We start from the raw sequence: 22,285 nt of genomic DNA on the forward strand, positions 1-22,285 counted from the left end.
TTCCAGTTTTTGGTTTTCTGATGGTTAATTGGAGATAAGAGTCTCACAGACTTTCCTGCCTAGCCTGGCTTTATACCTCACCTCAATCCTCAGATTTCAGCCTCCTGAGTAGCTAGGATTACAGGTATGAGCCACCAGTGTCCAACTTTGTTCCCATCTTATATGTATGACTACTGAAGGGGTAGAGTGTTAACCTAGCAAACATAAATCCCTAAAATCAAACTCCAGTGCTGCAAAAAGAAAAAAGGCATTTCCAGTAACAATTTTCTTTGTCTTTTTATTTTTATGTTTAACATATCAAATTTTAACTAGTTACTCATGGCTAATGTCTATAATTCTAGCTTCTCAGGTGGCCAAGATCTGAGAATTGCAATTCTAAGCCAGTTTGAGGCCAACCCAAGCAGACAAATCCATAAAATTCTTACTCCAATTAGCCAGCAAAAAGCAGAAAGTAGAAGTATGGCTAATGTGATAAAGTAAAGCCATTGAAGCTCAGGACAAGGCCTTGAGTTCAAGCTCCAATACTAACAATTAATGAATAATAAAAACATAAAAATGTATCAAATTTTATACTATTCTTCTGGTATGCCTAGTGAAGAATAGTGCTGTGGCATGGGAATTGTAAACATGGAAGAAGAGAAATGCATATCTAAGATGTTCGTACTGGCATGGTACTGTAGAAGGATCAGCAGTTATAGGAAGATGTTTCTGTTATAAAAGTAGTCCTCCAGACCCCCACTCTGCCTGTAGAGTTAGGATGAAGCTTCATCCATGCCAGGCACTGAATGACACCACCAAAACCCATAGTTGTTTTCAGTGCACAACAAAATAAGTGGACATAAGAGAGAAAGGAAGTAGAGATGTAATTAGTCTTAGGAGGATATAAGAACTGAGCCAGGTAGTAGTGATGAGTAGAAGATGACTTAAGGAGTGTGTGGTGGAGAATGAGGTTGTGACAGAAACAGATGAGGTCAGTTGTACTTGCAAGAATGGTAAGTAAAAGGCATGTTCTGGTGAAATAAGTCTGAGCAAAGGCAAGAGACATGTTCTTTCTACTTGTACCTTGACTCCCAATTCAGAGCCTGGCATGAATTAGGCTCTGTATGAATATGGATTGAACTGAACTAAATGGCTTGTTTGAATGGGGTGAAGGCCCTGAATTTGGGAACTAGAGAAATACAAGGAAAGCACTTGGTTCTCAGGAACTTTGGTTTTGATAAAGTATCTTAAGTACTGTTACCACCACTGGCTTTCCACTCATTCTCCATCATTATCATTTCTCAGTGGCTGTTTGTTCTTCATCCCTGCACTCTTTAATTTCACTTTTTTTTTTTTTTTTTGGTGGTTGTGGGGCTTGAACCCAGGCCCTGGGTGCTGTCCCTGAGCTCTTTCACTCAAGGCAAACGCTCTACAGACACTTTGAGCCACAACTCCACTTCTGATTTTTGAGTGGTTAATTGGAGAGAAGAGTCTCATGGGGACTTTTCTGCCTGGGCTGGCTTCAAACCGCAATCCTCAGATCCCAGCACCTGAGTAGCCAGGATTCCAAGCGTGAGCCACCAGTGCCTGGCATTAATTTCACTTCTTGAGAGTCAATTTGAAAAAATTTTTTTTTCTTTTCCTTGTCCTAGGGCTTGAACTCAGGAACTGGGCACTGTTCCTAAGCTGCTATTTCCTCAAGGGTAGTACTGTACTACTTAAGCCATAGCTCTCCTTCCGAATTTTTGTTAGTTTATTGAGATAAGAGTCTCATGGGCTTTCCTGCTCAGGCTGGCTTTGAACCACAGTCCTCAGATCTTACTTTCCCAAGTAGCTAGGATTACAGGCGTGAGCCACTGGTGCCTGGCTGAAGAATCTTTATGTACATTCTCGCTCAAGTGGAAAACAAGATGAGAAGCCCCGTGAGATTCTTACCAGTGTTTGTGTGCTTTCACCTCTGCAGTGCTGTGTGGTGGGACATTGGGGAATGTTGCTCACTGTGACTCTTGCTAAGATCCCTACAACTGGGTCTTAAGCAGGGCTTATCACGCCATGAACTTGGAACCTCTCCCTAACTGCATCTTCTAGCTCTAGGATCTTCATGAGAAGACTTTCAAGTTGGTCTTTCAGATTCTGCCATAACCCCATGTGTCCCTTCCTCACCCTGGCAGTTTTTCTTTCTAAAACACAAACCTAGTTGCCTTCCTAGACCTAACATGTAAAGGCTTTCCGTGACATGGCTTTCCCCATCTCTGCTACACTTCCTTACTTCTTGTTACTTCTCCATAGACAGGGAATTGCTTTCCATTGAACTTCTCACCATTCCCTAAACACACTTGGTATAAGTAATGAGTCAGAGACTTATTGGCCTTTTCTCTCCAAAGTACCCATGCCAACCCATCATTGCTGCTGCCATGTATTCTTCTATTTGTGTTCTCCATTTCAGCTGCAGAGTACTTTCCAGTGGACTGTGACATAAATGCTTAATTGGTGACAAAGTAGGTACACACAGGCCCTGAGAATGGGCTAAATTAGATGGCAAGGACATACCTTTTCACACATTAACAAAGAGGCGACATCTTTTTAGCATGAGCCAAGATCAGAGTTTTGAATCGAAGCTTTATAAATTAGCTTGCGAATGATGGTGTTGTTCATGGTTTCTGCCTGAGAATTAGCATTGATGTGAGAAATACAGGAAAGAGATAACCCTGGTTCTCCATTTCAGGCTTCAGCTCTGGCGGTATGGACTATGGCATGGTTGGTGGGAAGGAGGCTGGGACTGAGTCTCGTTTCAAACAGTGGACCTCCATGATGGAAGGACTGCCCTCTGTGGCCACACAGGAAGCCACCATGCACAAAAACGGTGAGAGCCACCTCACAGTCACAATAAGCAGAGCCCCTGACCCCTAGCGGCCTTAACCTTCACCAAATATCCCAAATGCTGTTTGAAGTTTTTTTGCTTTTGTTTTGAAATGTGGTCTTGCCCATGTAGCTCAGGCTGCTCTCAAATTCCATGATCCTCCTGCCTCAGCCTCTTGAGTAGCTAGGATTACAGGCATGCGCCTTTTAAACTCTGAAAGATAACTAATCAGAATACATGAGGCTTGAGTTTTTCTTTTATTTTTTTTTATTGTGAAAATACTGTACAGAGGGATTACAATTACATGGGCAAGATAATGAGTACATTTCTTATCAGGCATTGTAGCCTCCTCCTTTGTTTCCCCACCCCCCTTCCCCCCCCCCCATGAGGCTTGAGTTTTTCACAAAGCTTCTTCCTCGTGAATAGCAATGTCTTGCGGGACAGCACTAGAGTACATTGCAGGCTTTGTGGTGAATTGACTTGGCTCCTCCTCTCCATAATTCTCTGGAAATTTCCTCATCTCCCTAGTAAACAGATAAGCGGTCTTACCCTTCTCTTACCCTTCACTTCTATTTGTTTCATTTGACAGTGTTTCACATATCAGGTCTCCATGAAAACCAAGTATGAATAGGTGTTTGGCTTTTAAAAGGCTCATTCAGTCTGCAGACTTCAGGTTCTCATTGTCAGCCCTCTTTAATAAGACCATCAAGAAGTCTAAGGAAGGAGTCACATGGATTTCTCTGCCTGCCAACCCCAAGCATGATGAAAATCAAGAATGACTTGTTGAAATGATAAAACTTAAGCCAGAGGCTGGGAGTTTAGCTCAGCGGAAGGGCGCCTGCCTGGCACACGCAAGGCCCTGGGTTCGGTCCTCAGCCCTGGAAAAAACAAAAAAGAAAAAAAAAAACTTAAGCCAGTGCTAGTAGCTCACAACTATAATCCTAGCTACTCAAAATGACTAAGATGTGAGGGTCATGACTTGAAACCAGCCCAGACAGAAAAGGCTATGAACTGAAATTTCAATAAACTCTCCTCTTGCCTCTTTTAGAACTGGTAGACAAGTTTTTGTTTTTGTTTTTCCCATTTCCTTAAGCATTCCCTGAGGTAATTGAGGTTTTCATTTCCTACTACTTGACCATAATGTGCCTATGAGCCAAACTTTCAGGCATTGGCTTGAGAAAAGCAAATATCTTCTTAGCTGAGCTAGGAGATAGTTTTGATAACACTCCTTTTAGGCCAAATCAAACAGATTATCTAACTCAATATTTACACATGTATTTTAATACATCATGCTAGAAATTATTTTTTAATTTGTTCATGAATTGCATCCTAAGACTACAGAGTAACATAATATCGGAGATTCATTGAGAAAAATTAGTAGAAAGACATCTGATTCATTGAGAAAAATTAGTAAAATGACATCTCACAGGTACCTAATGTTTTATCTAAAGAAAAACATATTTTCTTAGTTTCTGACTTAAGGAAATGTTAAAATTTTAACTTTTCCCCTCCACATAGCATATAAAAAACAAGCAGGGGCACCAGAAAAATCTCAGAAATGCCCTCAGGAACATTGAGACAAAGGGTTTGCTGTTCTTCCTGTGTAAGGCCCTGGGGCTCAGAGCTGCAGAGTTCATTGCTGGCCTTTTGCTGGCAAGGACCCTGGGACAGGAATTCCATCTCATTGCCTTGGAATTTAAAGCAATAGCAGATGCCTTTCTCTCTATTGGACTCCCTGCCTGCTGCTTCTAGCTAATCTAAAGCTAAGTTAGCACTTAAGAAATGTGGAGCCGGGCACTGGTGGCTCACGCCTGTAATCCTAGCTACTCAGGAGGCTGAGATCTGAGGATTGCGGTTCAAAGCCAGCCCAAAGCCAGCCCGGGCAGGAGCGACCGTGAGACTCCTATCTCCAATAAACCACCAGAAAACCGGAAGTGGCGCTGTAGCTCAAGTGGTAAAGCACTCGCCTTGAGCTGAAGAGCTGAGGGACAGTGCCCAAGCCCAGAGTTCAAGCCCCACGACCGACAAAAAAGAAAAAAGAAATGTGGGTAGGTATCATCTGTAGAGATGTCATTTAAAAACCTTCCCATAGCCCGGCGTCAGTGGCCCATACCTGTAATCCTCGCTACTCAGGAGGCTGAGATCTGAGGATGGTGGTTCAAAGCCAGCCCGGGCAGGAAATCCATGAGACTCTTATCTCCAATAAACCACTAGAAAACCAGAAGTGGCACTGTGGCTCAAGTGGGACAGTGCCACGCCTAGAGTTTAAGCCCCATGACTGACCCCCCAAAAAAAAAAGCTTCCCATTTCTCACTGGAGTGATTAGCATAGAAATTCTGGTGATCATGGTATGATTTGCAGCATATGAACATTTCATTGATTTCCTAAGGGGATTTACCATACTAAAAGAACCATTCATCATTCAGGAGTGAGGATGTGAGGTTGAAGCTGGGCACTGGTGGCTCAAACCTATAATCTTGCTACTCAGGAGGCTGAGGTCTGAGGACTGTGATTCAAAGCCAACCTGGACAGGAAAGTCTATGAGACTCATCTCTAATTAACCCCCCAAAAAGCTGGATGGAAAGCATGGTTCAAGTGGTAGAGTGACATCCTTGAGCAGAATAAGGCAGTTCTCTGAATTCAAGCAACAGTACTGGCACCAAGAAAAAAAAAAAATGAGAATAGACCTCTGAGTTACATAAGAAATTGAGAAGCTCAGAGAGGTAAGATGATTTGTTAAGGCCATCTCCGCCTTAATTATGAGGTAAGTGCCCCATGCAGCCTCATATTCCAGTGTTCTCTTTATTCCACATGCTTCAGAAAACTGTATTTAAGGTCCTCTGGAAAAAAGAAAAGTTTCATCTGGGGGCTGAGACAGTTCAAATGTCAGAGCATTTGCGTACCAAATGGAAGCCCCTTGTTCATTACTCAGAAAGAAAAAACAATAAAAATCTCACCAGAGTGCTTTCTGAACAGATCCTCTATTTCTGAGTTAACTAATTACCTCTCTCTTTCCTCAGGCGCTATAGTGGCCCCTGGTAAAACCCGAGGAGGGTCACCATACAACCAGTTTGATATCATCCCAGGTGACACGCTGGGTGGCCATACGGGTCCTGCTGGTGATAGCTGGTTACCTGCCAAATCTCCACCAACAAATAAAATTGGAAGTAAATCCAGCAATGCCAGTTGGCCTCCAGGTATTGTCCAGGAAATGCTTTTTCTAGAATAGCATTTGTTCAGGTTCTAATCACATTGTTTTTGCAATACACTTAACTGAATTCCATGCTTTCTTTTTCAATTCAGTAATTATTGTCTAGTAAGGGCAGGAAGGCAGGGCATGTGCTAAGGGAAGATGGAAAATCTTGACTAGGGGGGGCCTCTGGAGATGTAGAAGATGACCTTGTAGCTGGGAATAGAATGCCTGGAATACAGGCCTTAGTCAGTTGATTAGAGATTTTATTATTACTTAGGCTGTAGATATGCAGTGATGAATACACTGAGATTATTTAATTTTTTCTGTCTTCACTTTATTTATTGTAGGGAAATTAGAAAATTTAGTAAAGCCAAAATAAGAATAACTTGATCAAGAAGCATTGTACTTATAACTTGACTTAGGGAACTATAATCTCTTTGTACAGCTACTTAATAATAAAATTTTTTTCTGCATTCTTTTTTTTTTTTTTTTTTTGGCCGGTCATGGGGCCTGAACTATGGGTCTGGGCGCTGTCCCTCAGCTCTCCAGCTCAAGGCTAGCACTCTACAACTTGAGCCACAGCGCCACTTCTGGCTTTTTCTCTTTTTTTTTTTTGTCGGTCGTGGTGCTTGAACTCGGGGCCTGGGCGCTGTCCCTCAGCTCTTCAGCTCAAGGCGAGCGCTCTACCACTTGAGCTACAGCGCCACTTCCGGTTTTTCTGGTGATTTATTGGAGATAGGAGTCTCACGGTCTTTCCTGCCCGGGCTGGCTTTGAACCGCGATCCTCATATCTCAGCCTCCTGAGTAGCTAGGATTACAGGCGTGAGCCACCAGGGCCCGGCTTGGCTTTTTCTCTTTATGTGGTGCTGAGGAATCAAACCCAGGGCCTCATGCATGCAAGGCAAGCACTCTACCGCTGAGCCACCTTCCAAGCCCCTTAATAATAAAAATTTTAAAAATATATAAATAAAGATCCAAGCCAGGTGCCAGGCAAAGTTTTTTTTTTTAACTTTATGATGAAAATAGTTTCATAATTTAGACTTTTCACAGATCTATTTTTCTTTTTTTTTAGGGGGGGGATGGTGGTGCGGAGGGGTGAGAGGAGAGGGGTTGAAGACAACCTCTTTTCCTAACACTTGCTCTTCTTGTCTCAGAATTCCAACCAGGAGTGCCATGGAAAGGTATCCAAAATATTGACCCTGAATCTGATCCCTATGTCACCCCAGGAAGTGTGCTGGGGGGTACAGCCACATCTCCCATTGTAGATACTGACCACCAACTGCTGCGGGATAACACCACAGGTAGGCTGCCATATCCTCTGCGTGGATTCTGCCCAGCATTTTTATACAAGTCAGCCTTAGCCATGCAGGTACTTAATAATGTAACCAGAAAATAGGAACAGTTTACTTTTCACATTTTTTATTTTTTAGGCATATTTTTTAGGTATTTTTTTTCACTGGATCAACTGACATTTAATCTTCCATATTTTCTTGTTGTCACCTCAAGGGTCTAATTCTTCCCTCAACACCTCGCTGCCTTCACCTGGTGCCTGGCCCTACAGTGCCTCTGACAACTCCTTCACCAACGTTCATAGCACTTCAGGTATGAGAGTCATTTCTTCCCTTGGTTAGCACTTGCCATTAGTTTCCTAAGGAATACTTTTACAGGAGGCCAGTGATAGAGGAAGTCCAGAAGTCTTTGCCATCACCTTGAAGAAAGCTAAAAAGCTACAACTTTGACTCAAGGCCAGAAGTGATAGAATCTGAGCACTGGGTGCACAAAGAGGCAGGACCCGTGACCTGATTGACACAAATGCTTCCCTTGACAAATCTGCCAAGGAATCAAGGGACATGGGAAGAGATGGTTAAGTCCAAATTATTATTCCTGTGGCAGCCAATAACAGCTTGCTCTTCCCTAGAAATCCTTTAGCTTATAGACAAAAACAAGGGAGATGGAAAAAGTCCAAAGAAGGGGAGGGCCTTGGTTAATTTGACTAGAAGTACTTGTTGGCTTAATGGATATAATCTAGGATTTGAAGTCAACCTTTGACCTTTACATAATGCTCTGAGTAGACTATGTTACAATCCCCACTCAGACTCAGACTCAGACTCAAAGATCTGATACAAGCTAGCTATAGTCATATATTCCTATAATCCCAGCACTCAGGCTGAGCAGGACTTCAAGTTCAAGGCCAACATGGGCTACATAGCAAGATCCTCTCTCAAAAAAGAAAAAGAAAAAAAAAATTCTTAAAATGTGTCTCAAGGGCTGGGAAGGTGGCTTACGGGTAGAGTGCTTGCCTAGCATGCATGAAGCCCTGTGTTTGATTCCTCAGTACCACATAAACAGAAAAAGCTGGAAGTGGCGCTGTGGCTCAAGTGGTAGGGTCCTAGCCTTGAGCAAAAGAAGCTTAGGGACAGTGCCCAGACCCTGAGTTCAAGCCCCATGACTGGCCAAAAAAATAAAAAAGTCTCAAGTCTGAGCCTAAATTACACACGAGAAATCCTGTGTTTCACATAACCACCCAGCATTATACTTTGCAGGACTAATTTACATGTTACATTCATATACAGTGAGACTAAAGGAGGATACTCTTAGCGGAGAAACCAAAAGGTGAAATGCCTCTCTATACGTGTGAACATTTAAATAATAATTAGTTAAGTGAATTCCCAGGAAACTAAATGAATTTCTGCTGTTGTTGGTGGAGATGGTGTTTGTTTTTGCTTTTTTTTTTGTTTTATTTTTGTTTTTTTGTCTTGTGTGTTCATTTATCTGCCTTTGGGGGAGGGTAAGAGAAGACACAGAAATGGTAATACAAAGGATGAACAAATGCAGCAATGGTACTCACTAAACACTACATTGAAAATGAACTAAAGATCTTGTAGATGTATAGCATGAGGAAATTGGGGGAAAGCGAAGGAAGGGGTGACATTTCCCAAAAAGAAATATACTTGTTACCTGATTTATGAAACAGTAATCCTTCTGTAATCACCTTAATTATAACAGTTATTATTTTGCCAATCCTAGAACTTGCACTCAGGGCCTAGGTGCTATCCCTGAGCCTCTTTGTGTTCAGTGCTCGCACTTTACCATTTGAGCCACAGCTCTACTTCCAGCTTTTTTGAGTTTATTGGAGATAAGAATCTCATGGATATTCCTGCCCAGACTGGCTTTGAACCATGATCCTCAGATCTCAGCCTCCTGAGTAGCTAGGATTGCTGGTGTAAGCCACTGGTGGCTAGCTCTGAATTTTATTTTACTCATTATTTTTTTATACTGCTACTGGGGCTTGAACTCAGGATCTGGGCTTTATCCCTTAATCAAGACTGGTGCTATGCTACTAGAGCCTCTCTGGCTTTTTTGTGGTTAACTAAAGATAACAGTCTCACAGACTTTCCTGCTCAGGCTGGCTTTTCAAACCACAATCATCAAATCTCAGCCACCTGAGACGCTAGAAATACAGGTATGAGCCACCAGCACCCAGCTATTTTATTTCATCTATTTAATATTTTATTTAATTTTTATATTTTAGTATGTTATTTTTGTTCCTATTTTTATTTATATCTTTTTTTTGGTGTGTGCCAGTATTGGGGCTTAAACTCTAGGCCTCAGGCTTTCACTTTGCTTTTTTGCTCACAGTTGAACTCTGTCACCCGAGCCACATTTCCGGCTTTTTGCTGGTTAATTAGAAGTAAGAATCTCTTAGATTTGTCTGCCTGGACTGGCTTTGAATGGCAATCCTCAGATCTCAGCCTCCTGAGTAGCTGGGATTATAGTCATGAGCTACTGGCACTCAGCTCTTGCACTGATTTTTTTTTGGGGGGGGGGGCAGTTGGGGTCAGTCTTGGGGCTTGAACTCTGGGCCTGGATACTGTCCCTCAGCTCTTCAGCTCAAGGGGAGCACTCTACCACTTGAGCCACAGTGCCACTTCGGGTTTTCTGGTGGTGACTTGGAGAGAAGAGTGTCAGAGACTTTCCTGCCCAAGCTGACTTTGAACCGCGATCTCAGCTCTCAGCCTCCTGAGTAGCTAGATTACAGGCATAAGCCACCGGTGCCTGGCTCACACTGATTATTTTTGAGATAAAATCTTGCTCCATACCCAGAAATGTGCCTGGACCTCGAGCCTCTGATCTTTTTCCCTTCCGGCTCATTTTCATCCAACTCTTATTCCGTCTGTAAGTGCCCATATCTCAAGTTGACCTAGGTATTTCTCTACAGTTGAACATTCACTTTCAAATTCTTTTCTTTTTTAACGAATACCCTTATTTTTTTAAATAATGCTCCCAGGTTTCACTTTGTCACAGAATCTCAGTATTTCCCGTTCCTTCCTTTCTTTGTTTCCTGCATCCAGGCATGATTGTATCCTGAGTCATAGTCTTCACTGCCCATTCCTCCTGCTCCATTTTGTTTTCCATCACTCTTGTATAAACCCTGTGCTGAACCTGCTTCAGAAACTCCCCTGCAGGTTACCCTGCCCTAGCTTTCCACATCACCTCCTTACCTCCCTATCCCTGCAAAATGTGACATTCAATCAAAATTGGCTGAGATTATACTCTGTATTGGAGATCCTATGTTAAACCTTATCTCCCATTTTCCTGCTTTACCGAACTGGTCCCGTGATCTGAATTCTTCAGATCTGTCTCTGCAAAGCCTCTGCCGGCAGCCTAGCAAAGACTATCCTCTGCATATTGAACATTGTGCTGTTGCCAGGGTTACCAGTTATCCCACTATTCCATCTCCCATCTGAACTGGAGGCTCTTGAGGATCACTGTATTATAAACCTTAGCATTGATTTAATATCTTAAAGATAATAAGCCCTTAGTATTTGTGGGTTTTTGTTGTTGTTGGTTTTTTTAATTGCTAGTCCTGTGGTTTGAATTCAGGGCCTGGGCACTGTCCCTGAGCTTTTGGTCATGGTTAGCACTCTACCACTTGAGCCACTTCTGGCCTTTTCTGTTTATATAGTATTGAGGAATTAAACCCAGGGCTTCATGCAGGCTAGGCAATCACTCTACCACATTCCCATCCTAGAAAGCTAATTTTTAATGTACTTTTTGCATGAAGTATTCATAGAATAATTTAGTTGTGCTAGTATTGACATTCTAATCATATCATAAGCTTGACAGCTTTAGGAGTACTTACTCCTAGAATTACTTATCTTACTAAATCTTCAGTTTTTATGAAAACTTTGTAAAGTCACAGTGATACCACTGAAAATTTTTTGTTCAGTAAGCTCAGAGAACAACTTTTTCGAATAGGATTGTATACATATTTGTGTGGAAGCAAGATTTGTTTACATCTGTGGACAAACTTGCCCCATCTAACCTATTGCTTCTTGAATCTTCTCTTCTCACAGCAAAGTTCCCTGATTACAAATCCACGTGGTCCCCAGATCCCATAGGACACAACCCCACTCATCTCTCCAACAAGATGTGGAAAAACCACATCTCCTCCAGGAACACTACACCGCTGCCCCGCCCACCTCCCGGCTTGACCAACCCCAAACCGGCATCTCCCTGGAGCAGCACAGCACCCCGATCCGTCAGGGGGTGGGGGACCCAGGACTCTCGGCTTGCCTCAGGTGAGATCTCCTACAGCAGCCGCTGGGCTGGCACAGTGGGGAGGATGTGAAGAGGCTGGCACACCAGAGGAGACTGGTTGTCTGTATCTCTTGATTAGAAAGTTGCCGACAATACAAGGTGTAGAGACCCAGACCTCTCAATTAAAAATGACCAATAGCAGAGTAAAGAGAAAACATGGAGGGAAACAGTGTCTTGCAAATAGGCAAAAGATTCTATATGGGTCAGTGACGAGGAGAAAGGCATAGGATATAAGGGTCAGGGTGAGGCAAAAAAGATTTCTGCCACATGGTTTCTGGAGTTGGGGGTGTTCTGTTTTTGTTTTACTATTCCTCATCTTTTGTCTGTGGTCGCTTGCAGCCTCTACCTGGAGTGATGGTGGCTCAGTTCGTCCTAGTTACTGGCTCGTTCTTCACAATCTCACTCCACAGGTAATGGTGCTTTCTTGTGGTTTTCTAGAGAGGACTCAACTGTATTGAGAGTGAGGGAAGCTGGGCACGATAATATGCCTGTAGTCCCAGCTACTTGGGAGGCAGAAGTAGGAGGACCAGATAGCAAAAGCACAAAACAGTACCTATATGTGGTAAAGTCCCTGAGATCTAACCCCAGCACTGCCAAAAAGAGAGAAATAGGAAAACTAGGAGATAGGGGACATTGGTATGTAAGAAAAATCATTTTGTTTCCTGGTCACTGTGGGTCCTGCATATAGGAAGTAGGTATCTCCTCCCTCTAAGACATATAGCGACCTTCTGAAAGGGGGTGCTTAGCCTCCTGTCCACCATCAAATGGGTGGAAATCTGTGGAGTTTACAAAACACTCAGAGTTGAGCAGTATGATGTAGTGGTTTCTGTGTAGTCGAGGTAATTTTCTGTATGGATGAGCCAGTAGAATCCAGAACTAAGTAGAAAGGGATGTTTTAATTACACACTGAAAAGCTACCTGGGGCTCAGAATGTATCTCAGTAGTAGAGCATTTATCTAACATCCCTGTCAGCACAAAAACAAAAATGAGAAAGGGAGTGCTTGTTTTGCTAATTTATCCAGCAAGACCTGAGACTCAATATTAATCATTTTTATGCTGCTTAAATAACCATCCATTTCTACACTAGAAGGAATGAATTGATTTTGTCACTTACTGCCACATAGGTGCTTTTTATTTTCAGCCATTGTTCTACTCGAGTACAGACAACATTGCTGATTTGCTCTCACCACCGCATGCCCTGTGGTGGGATTTCTAGGGACAGGTTTGGTCACACTGAACTGCCCTCCCTAAACTGTGGTTGCTCTGTGACTGAGACAGTATCTGAATGAGGGAAAGGAACAGGAGCCCTGGGCCGTCATTGATTTTATAGCACCACTTTTACAATGCTCATCCAGGAGGAGTCTTGTCAAACTCTGTTTGCTTTTGCGTTAGGGTCTCAATATGTAGTCTAGAACTTAAGTGTTCTCTTGCTTCTGCTTTCTGAGCTCTGGGATTTCAAACCTGTGCCACAACATCTGGCATAACTGAACTCATTAGTTGACCTGACTTCAACTGTACCTTTGGTCAAGTTGCCTGAGGGCAGCTTAGGACACAGAGAAGGAGCAGAGAAGTAGTCTCTCCTTGAAGTGGTCCAAGTAAGACAGTATTCGAATGAATAGTCTATGAACTAGGCTAGGTAGTTATCAGTTCTGAATACCACGTGTCTAACTGTTTGGTTTGGTTTGGCTCTTTTTTTCTTTGTCTCTTTGTGAAATTGCTTACTGGGGAGGCAGAGAAATAAAACATTAGTAATGATCCCAAGAACTTTACATGTTCCTTTAAATTCTTATACTCTACTGTCTTTTCTGCCTTTTTAGGTTCTAAGATATCACTCTAATTTAATTTCCACTCACTTGTTTATCTTTTCAGGAGAACAGACCACAGGCTGAACTGTTCATTCATTTTGAGCTTTATTTATGCAGATATTTTATTTGCAAAATGGGAATGTGGGTCTCAGACCCATAATTTAAACATTGTCAAAATTTCCCACCCCTAACTTATATCTCATGAATACTGTTACTTCTTAGATTGATGGGTCAACCTTGAGAACGATCTGCATGCAGCATGGTCCACTGCTGACATTCCATCTGAATCTAACCCAGGGCACTGCCCTGATCCGATACAGCACCAAACAGGAGGCGGCCAAGGCCCAAACTGCACTGCACATGTAAGTACTCCATCCCATGCCCACCTAGACTGACACACATGAAATGCTCATGTGAGTATTCTGCTACCAGCACACACAAACATTCACGAGTAATCCCACCTTGTATGCATTTGCAGGAGACATGTCCTTTCTATCTGAGAGTGCTCATGTTGTTCTGCATATATCATAGGCTTGTGATTAAAATTCCAAATGTAAATAACTTGTGAAGTGTAGTGAGTAAATACCATGGAAATGTAATATTCTTAGTGCTGTCATTTTCCAGGTAGAATCAAAGTTGCTTGAGGTGACCTCTTTGTAAATAATGATGACATTTTTGCGGTCTTGGCAGGGAGCAGGATTTTTACTTGAAACAGATTGAACTAGATCAGACTTTGATCATTCCTCTCCCAGCCACCAAAATGGTGATAGGAAAGAGCTGCCTGCCTCCGGCCACAGCTGCCACGGTAAAGCACTACACAGAATGAACAAGTGATGGTGAGGTGGCAGTGCGTCCCCCTGAGGGGCTTTCGGTGTCTGGTGAGGACCTGCCTGATGCTTTCGATTGATCTTTTACTGCACATGGATTCTTTTGTTTTTAAGGTGCATTTTCCTTCCTTCCTTCCTTCCTTCCTTCCTTTTTTTTTTTTTTGCCGGTCCTGGGACTTGAACTCAAGGCCTGGGCACTAACGCTGAGCTTCTTTTTACTCAAAGCTAGCACTCTTACCACTGTTACCACAGCACTACTTCTGGCTTCTTCTGAATAGTTTATTAGAGATATGAGTCTCAGGGACTTTCCTGCCCAGGCTGGTTTTGAACCACCATCCTCAGATCTCAGCCTCCTGAGTAGGATTACAGGCATGAGCCACTGGCACCCACCTTTTTTAAAAATGTGATTTTTTTTAAAGAAAATATTTAGGTTCACAGCAAAATTTGAGAGGCCCTAACAGATATTTCCCGTACACCTTTGCCCTTCTCCGTGTGCCCAGCATCCCAGTATCCACAGTTCACAGCTGATGAAAATACACTAAGATATAGTCCCCATGCCTAACGCCTACATGCACAGCATTACATGTCCTTGGTTTTGGACTCAAAACCCTCTGTACCACGTGCTCTCCTGCCCATCTTTCTTGATATCTGTACTGTCTGCATTATGTGAATTCTGTATACCTTTGACTGTCAAGCTTTGGTGACAGCCTGATGCTCTGCTTCAGTTGAAATGCAGCATCTGATTTGTAGGCCTGGGGTGGGGTCTGTGATTCTGCCTTCTACAGCTCATCCAGGTAATGTGGCCTGGTAAGAGTGTCCTGTCCCATGTATGCTTCCCTCAGACCCAGACCCACAGTCCTCTCTCCCTCCTCTATCCAGGTGTGTGTTGGGAAACACTACCATCCTGGCTGAGTTTGCCACCGATGATGAAGTTAGCCGCTTTTTGGCACAAGCTCAGCCCCCTACACCTGCAGCAACCCCCAGCGCACCAACCGCAGGGTGGCAGTCCCTGGAAACCGGCCAGAACCAGTCAGACCCTGTTGGACCTGCGCTGAACCTTTTCGGTGGGTCTACTGGGCTCGGGCAGTGGAGCAGCAGTGCTGGCGGCAGCAGTGGGGCCGATCTTGCTGGCGCTTCGTTGTGGGGGCCCCCAAACTATTCTTCTAGCTTATGGGGAGTCCCAACGGTAGAAGATCCCCATAGGATGGGCAGCCCGGCTCCTTTACTACCTGGTGACCTTCTGGGAGGAGGGTCGGATTCAATCTGAACTTAGAACTTTCAACTCTGACCTCGTGACCTTTTTTGGAACAGCAGCAGCACTAACTTGACCTTTTCGTTTTTTTTTTCAACTTGCAATAAATACATTTTTAAAAGGAAAAAAGAAAACGGAGAGAGGAAAAAAAAAAAAAAGGTGGGTCATTGACAGACTGTCTGAGCACATAGTTGCCTCCCTTATAACTTCAGTTTTTCGTTTGGAATCTGAATCCAAAAAGAGAACATATCACTCTTGAAATACTTGAATCATGAACGCCAACCTAGAAAGACAATGTGAAGCAAGTACACATACCATTTAAATTTAAACACAAAAAATTAAAAAAATTAGTTTCTAGTTTTTCACTTTTTTCATGTTATATGGAAGTTGTTGCTAAGAAACATATATACTGAAAAAAATAGCTTTTTAACTTTGTTTGCACTGGGTGTGTTTCCGTCCTTAGGTCTACCATGTTTGGGTGGGAGGGAAATTCAAAAGAATTGTTGGGGGAGGGGGGAGGGAAGACTTGACGGAGCCTCACTTTAAAAACAAAAACACAAAAAACCTAAAAAAAGAAAAAAAAGAAAAAAGAAAAAATTTGTGATTGGCTGGTTGATAAATACCAGTGTGTTCTGGCACATGTAACTGCCCAGGCATGCTCGTTCTGGTATGTGTGTGCACGTGTGTCCATGTGCATTCGCGTGCATCTGCCTCTCTGTCTCTGTGTGTGCCTGTGTCCTGCCCTCCTCCTGCCCTACCCTGATTTCTCAGAAAGCTGCATTGCTGACAGTCCGCAGGCTGGCTGGCCGGCCGGCCATCTGCATTGGCTTTTTATTTTCTTAGTTTTTTAAACTATGAGAACACACGCGCACGGGGAAGCCGCTGCAACTCAAGCCATTTGGTCAAGGCTGCATTAAGAGAAGCGTGCTTTTCCATCGTCTGAGCAGGGAGCTCCTTGCCATTTGCGCATTCGCCTGAGTGTGAGGTTCTCTAGCTTTTCTCTCAACCTAGCAGCAGAGCAGAGCACTGCCAAGTCCAACAGTTGGAGAGCAGGACGTGTCCTTTGGGGTAGCTGTGTGTTTATTTCTGTTTTTTAAAGTGAGTGGCTGCTAGGCGCATTGAGGTCTTTGTGCAGTTTCATGCAGGCCTTTTTGTTAGTTTGGGAACAAAAGATAGTTTTTCAGTTATGTGATGTCACAGAAGCAGAGATGCTGTGTTCCTGCGTCCCTGTGTGATCAGGTGTGAGAGATTTGTCAAAAGTCTGGTGATGTGATTGAATCTTCTATTGGTTCTCATTGTCATCTGATGAAAACCAACAGCAGTAAGTTGTGAGCAGCCTCCTGGAAGCATCGCAGCTCCTCCTCCTCTGCTCCTCCCTCTCTGCTCCTCCTCCTACTCCTCTTGCGCTGAGCGCTACCTGTGCCAGGCCGGGGCGTGTTACAACACCAGGCCATCACTGACAGAAACGTTTACTTAACGAATGTTCTTAAACCAGTGTGTACTTCAAGCGTTTCCCTTTGTTTCTCCGTGTTGTGTATTTCCTGTGTATGTGGTTTTGCTTAGGCAGGAATAACTTAGCAAAGACTTTTTTAAGTATTGCACCTTTTTGGTTTTGACCTCTTTTTTTTTTCCTTGTAATGTTGCTTTTTTTCCTTTTTTTGTATTTAAATTGAGGGGTTTTTTTGTTTTTCTTTTTAAGCATCAATGTAGTAGTTCTCTGGGCCGAACAGGAGGCAACATTTAATCCACAGTTATCACCAACTTGTATGTACTTTGTTGGAATCAAAATATATCAAATTGCTTATTGTGAAGAATGACAGCAGACCTTACAGAAACCCCTTTGCACCAAGCAGCTGGGGGGTGGGGAGAAGAAGGGTGTGCAGGTAGCGTGCTAGCACTTGTGTGATTGTCCCAGTCTGCATCACACTGTTCAACATGAAGTGCCGACATTCTGTACCAGCAAATACCTGCCCATTCCAGCCCCTAGCGGGAGCAGACTTCTGTCATCTGTAACTCGCTGCTGTTGAGGACAAGGGAGTTTTTCTTTTCTTTAGCATCTTCAGTGAAGGACACAATAATGCCTAATGTATTTGACTTTCAGCTTGTGTCTTTGTGTAGGTGGGTGGAGGGGTATGTTAAAAGGAAAAGGAAAAAAAAAAAGATCAACCTAATTATTTACATGAGAGTGGTTTTGTGAGACAATGAATGGGAAATTCTGTAGTTCTGTTGGCTTGCTCTGTTGATTATAAACCTAGCCTTGAAAGAGATTGACAGGCATAATTCAAGTTGAGCAGTCCTGCGTGCGGGGTTGTGGGAGCCCCCCACGGGTGGGTAGGCAAACTTGAGTGTGCAGTGCTGGTTTGTTCCCACGGATGCCTTGTTCAAACTGACTGTGCCCTCCTCCTGCTCTTCAGTTTTATCACCATGCCCCTCCCACCTTTGCTCTCCTACAAAATGTCTCCTAGCCCCCGTTGACTGACCTCTGCACTGAGCAGAACCCTGTCATCTGTGACAGGTAACCTCCAGGTGAGGCGCAGCTTGTGTTCAGACATCTACAGACAGAAGGCTAAATCTTAAGTGTCCCCAGGCTAGGAGCTCATCTCAAGTCCTCCTGTGAGCCACTGGGGACTGTCCACTGCCGCTCTTGGTTCACGGCCATGTCCTGCCCTGCCCTCTTCCTCCTGCCTGTTGGGTCCTTGCCTGCACTATGGCTTAGTTGAGTTCCTTACGATACTACGGTGAAAGCCGGGTGCTAGAGCCCCTCTTGTTTACAAGACATAAATGAGGGATTTGAAATATGTAAAAATAAACATGAGAAGCTAAAATGTTCTTCCATCATAAGCTTAAAGGGAAAAAAACTAAAAACTTTTAAAAAAAGACCAAAAAGTGCATGTGTGTATATATATTTATATATATACATATACAAATACATATATATGCATACATACACATATATATTTTAGATGAAGACTAACTCTGGGAGCATTTAACAGTGTTTTTGTTTTGTTTTTGTTTTTAACATTTATTTTCCTGCTTTAAAATTTGCAAGCATTCTCAGGAATTCTAGGGTAGGAAGCCAGTTTTTGAAGATGGTTTATTTAACCGTATCTTATCCTAGATAGGCGGCTGTTTCTTTCCTGCTAATAAACTTCTACAAGTTCCTGAAACTTCAGAAAGTTTAAAACAATTTTTACTTAGAAAAAACATGTAAAAAGAAAAGTCTTCAAATGTTATTGTCATACTGGGGAAGTCATACATTTTAAAAACACATAGAGATATTTTTAAAAAATGATCAGTTTAGCAGCAAAAGGTAAATTTGTTCACTTGGAAGCTGTGGGAGAAGGATTCAAGCTTCAGAGAGTCATCAGGGGCCTGTTTGAGGTCAGGATGTGACTGCATGGGGAGTGTTTGGTGCACAGAGGAAACAGTTGCATGCCGCCTTTTCTTCCATAAAAGGTTAAACAGAAATCTCCCCAGTCATTTTTTTTAATGGAGCCCTTCTCTCTACCCCTGTAACCCCAGCAACAACAACAAAAGGAATAAAGACAACAGCTTAAAAAGAAGGAAGAAAAAAAAGTAACCCTAATCTGTAAAATAGTGCAGATGGATTGCTGAGAATATATGTGAAGAGTTAGGAACTATAAGTTAATAAAGTTTGGAACAACTTTTAAATGTAGGCATTTCTAAAGGAAAATTATGGACTGTTCTCTTAATGAAGAATGTCTTGTCTCACCTCCATTTGTAATGGGAGGAGGAGAAAACAGAAGAATCTAATAAGGAACAAGTGATTTTACTTTTTTTTTTTTTTAAAGCTCCCAGCTACTGTTGTGCTTGTTTTAATAACTGTTTTGAAATCTGCTGCTTAATTATGCCCATCCCTGGATGGCAGAGATGTGGAGTGTTTCAGTTTTGGTGATGTTGAATTCTCTTTTTGTATTCCCTCCTGGGGCTGGGGGTCAGAATTCCCACACGTAACCACAGCTTCTTTCAAACATTAAGCTCCCTGGTGGGAAAGAAACTCCAACTCCACAGGTGAAGGGAGTGGGTGGGATTGCTGCCTGATTTCTCTAAAACCGCTTGAGTGCCTTCATTCATATACCTAGACATCCTTCGTGGCTGCCCATAAAACTGGAGTCCTCCTGGATGGGCTCCAAAGGCAGTAGGCTAGATGAAAATAAGTAGATAAAAGTCAAGGCAGGTAAATAGGCTTTTATGTCTTGATAATGTGGAATGCCAAGTTCCTTCCTGTGTTGCCAGTCCCTGCTTGGGTGTGATGACTTCTTGTCCCAGCTATAGTGCCTGGGAAAAGTCTCTTTGTGGTGGGCCAGTGGAAGGGTTCCTATTTTTCTGCTCCTGTTCTCCTTTGTCCACCCCCTACCCTGTCCCATCATCTTGCTAGAAGCTTTGCATTTTTGGTTGGTAATGACCTTAAGAGCAGGATTGACTGCCAGGTGTCCTAGAAGAGGAAAGCTCTTTTCTTTCCTTGGTATTCGTTGGCAAAAGCCAGGTCTACCAAGAAGCTAAGGGACTTAGTTACACTTAGAAAATTCAGTAGGAGCATCCTTTCTCCTAGCACATTCTGGCATGTGGACAGAGGCTTGCTGGGCCACCCTCATTACATAGATTTATTTAATATTCATTTTCAACATGGATGTGTGAGCTTTCCATTGTGTACTAGCTTCTTCTATTTAGAAAACAACAACACTTGATTACTAGTGGCTGGGCGTTTCTTATTCACATCACAGACTTGGGTTCTCACCAGTTCTTGAGTAGCCAAAAGAAAAGAGGCACAAGTAAGGCAGGGAATGCCTTCCATCAGGCAGGACCACCTCTGCTGCCAATGAGACTGTGCTATGATCTCATTTCCACGTGACAGAAGACTGCTGTAAAGAAACAGATGCTCCCCTAACATCTCCAAATACTCAGTCCCTTACCCTTGAAATTTTCCACTTTGGTCGGGTTACCAATCAGCAGTGCTGGTTCAATCCCTGTACCACAAAATAGAAGATTTCAAGCCACTCTGATCAGTGCCCCTTCCCTCCATTTATTGCCAGTTAGTTTTATGTATAGCAGCTAGATTTTTGTATTTCTGTGGCTTCTGTTCTAATAATTGTTCTCTTCTGACATGAATGTAGCATATATCAGCAATTGGTTCTGCCAAGCCCCTGTGGCTTGAAGGTCTGCTGTAAGACACTCAGCGGGAAAAAATTTTTGCCTAAGAATTTGGAAACTCCCTTTTTAGTGTGTCTGTCAGAAACTAAAAGTTCATGGGCTATTAACTTGCTGCAAATATTCACTCTTTGGGGTTTGGAGATCAACCCATGCTAGGAAGCACTCTACCACCAAGAACCCCAGCTCTTCACTCCTGCTTTCATTCTTTGGTGGGGGGTGAGAGGGTGCAGGGAGAGCAGGCTTTGTGAAGTTAATAGCCAGATTCCATTTGACCTCAGAAGATGTATACTTTTTCATTTTACTTTCTGTATTCTGTGTTCTGGCTCTTCTCTTAGTATCTGTTCTGAACAAACAGAATGTCAGTCAATCCTGTTTTTCTCCCCAGCATAAGCAGGCTGTTGTCAGCATTGTTGGTTTCTAATATTAGGGCCTGAGTCTTCATACAGAAAAGGTCCCATTCTTCCCCACCCTCAAAGTGAAAATTCAGCATATAAAGCTTTCTTGTTTATTGCTTTGCCTTTTTTTTAAGTATCCATAAGGTCTTCAGTAGGAGTACAGGTACATTTTTAGCTGGTTAAAAGAGAAAAAAAGTCACTTTCCATTTTTTGCCAAGCTTTGTCACATTTCATTGTGCATTTACTAACACTTCTTAGTGTCATTGCAAAAAAAAAAATCTCATTCTGTGATGGTGGATTTCCTCCTAGCTACACTCGATGGTACAGCTGAGAATCTTCTAGCCTGTGGTATATACAGTGAATTTCCCTCTGTAGACTTGAGTAGCCATTCAGAATCCACTAGAGCCTTGACCCATACCATACCATACCCTCTTGGTTCCTTGTCTACAAAGACAGGGGTGTCATATATTCTAGAAATACACAACTCTCCAGAATGCTGACAAGGACATCATCTGAGTCTGTAAGCAAACCTGCTGCATCCTCTGTACCTCAGAGTCTGTGCAGCCTGTGGTGCCGTCAGCAGGCTCCCTTTCACACATGATCTCCCATTTGTCAATGAGAGTATTTTTTTTCTTGACTTTAAATTTGCTCAGAGGAGGTTGTCATATCACATTTTGTAGATTTGAAAGAATTGTCAATGCTGAGGATTATAATAGTAATTATTGTGTAGCAGCCTTCCCTACATTGCCCATATCACCTTCCCACATCTCCCCCCACCCTCCACTGCCAAACAGGAAGACCATGAACATCTACAGGATGGGGGAGGGGGACCCTGGCTGGGGGTGCAGCTGCTTTCTCCCAGCTCAGCACTTTTGTGAGTGTGAGGTAACTAATTAGATCCCTAGTAGTACCAAGTATTTTCATCATCTGAGTAGCTTTTAAGCTGTCAGACTCTGTAACCTCCTCCTACCATACATCCCTCTCCCCACAAAAAAAGTAGCAAAGTGACAAATGACATTTTTTTGCCTCACACAAGTTAAATAGTTATATTTTTCAATCAGTTATACACCCGTGTTCTGGAGGTTTTTGTTCTTGTTTATTTGTTTTGTATTTAGGTGTTCTGGAAGTGTGTGTGTGTGTGTGTGTGTGTGTGTGTGTGTGTGTGTGTGTGTGTGTGTGTGTGTGTGTGTGTGTGTGTGTG

The 22,285-nt window shown here is 42.9% G+C and overlaps 1 protein-coding gene across 3 annotated transcripts in view; it reads left to right on the forward strand.

Annotated features, from left to right (window-relative positions):
• The window catches only part of Tnrc6b (trinucleotide repeat containing adaptor 6B), a 227,108-nt gene extending 205,511 nt beyond the window's left edge, over positions 1-21,597 (forward strand). For all 3 annotated transcript variants that reach the window (XM_042697931.1, XM_042697934.1, XM_042697933.1), the window contains 8 exons: positions 2,705-2,842; positions 5,860-6,036; positions 7,187-7,333; positions 7,539-7,634; positions 11,390-11,614; positions 11,973-12,043; positions 13,661-13,800; positions 15,145-21,597. In XM_042697931.1, the coding sequence (XP_042553865.1) occupies positions 2,705-2,842; positions 5,860-6,036; positions 7,187-7,333; positions 7,539-7,634; positions 11,390-11,614; positions 11,973-12,043; positions 13,661-13,800; positions 15,145-15,532 (1,382 nt within the window). In that variant the 3' untranslated portion in view covers positions 15,533-21,597. The remainder of the gene's footprint in view (positions 1-2,704; positions 2,843-5,859; positions 6,037-7,186; positions 7,334-7,538; positions 7,635-11,389; positions 11,615-11,972; positions 12,044-13,660; positions 13,801-15,144) is intronic.
• The last annotated feature ends 688 nt before the right edge of the window (positions 21,598-22,285 follow it).

The sequence above is a fragment of the Dipodomys spectabilis genome, unplaced genomic scaffold (genome assembly GCF_019054845.1).
Source record: "Dipodomys spectabilis isolate Male_0828 unplaced genomic scaffold, ASM1905484v1 ptg000230l, whole genome shotgun sequence".
Classification (NCBI taxonomy): domain Eukaryota; kingdom Metazoa; phylum Chordata; class Mammalia; order Rodentia; family Heteromyidae; genus Dipodomys; species Dipodomys spectabilis.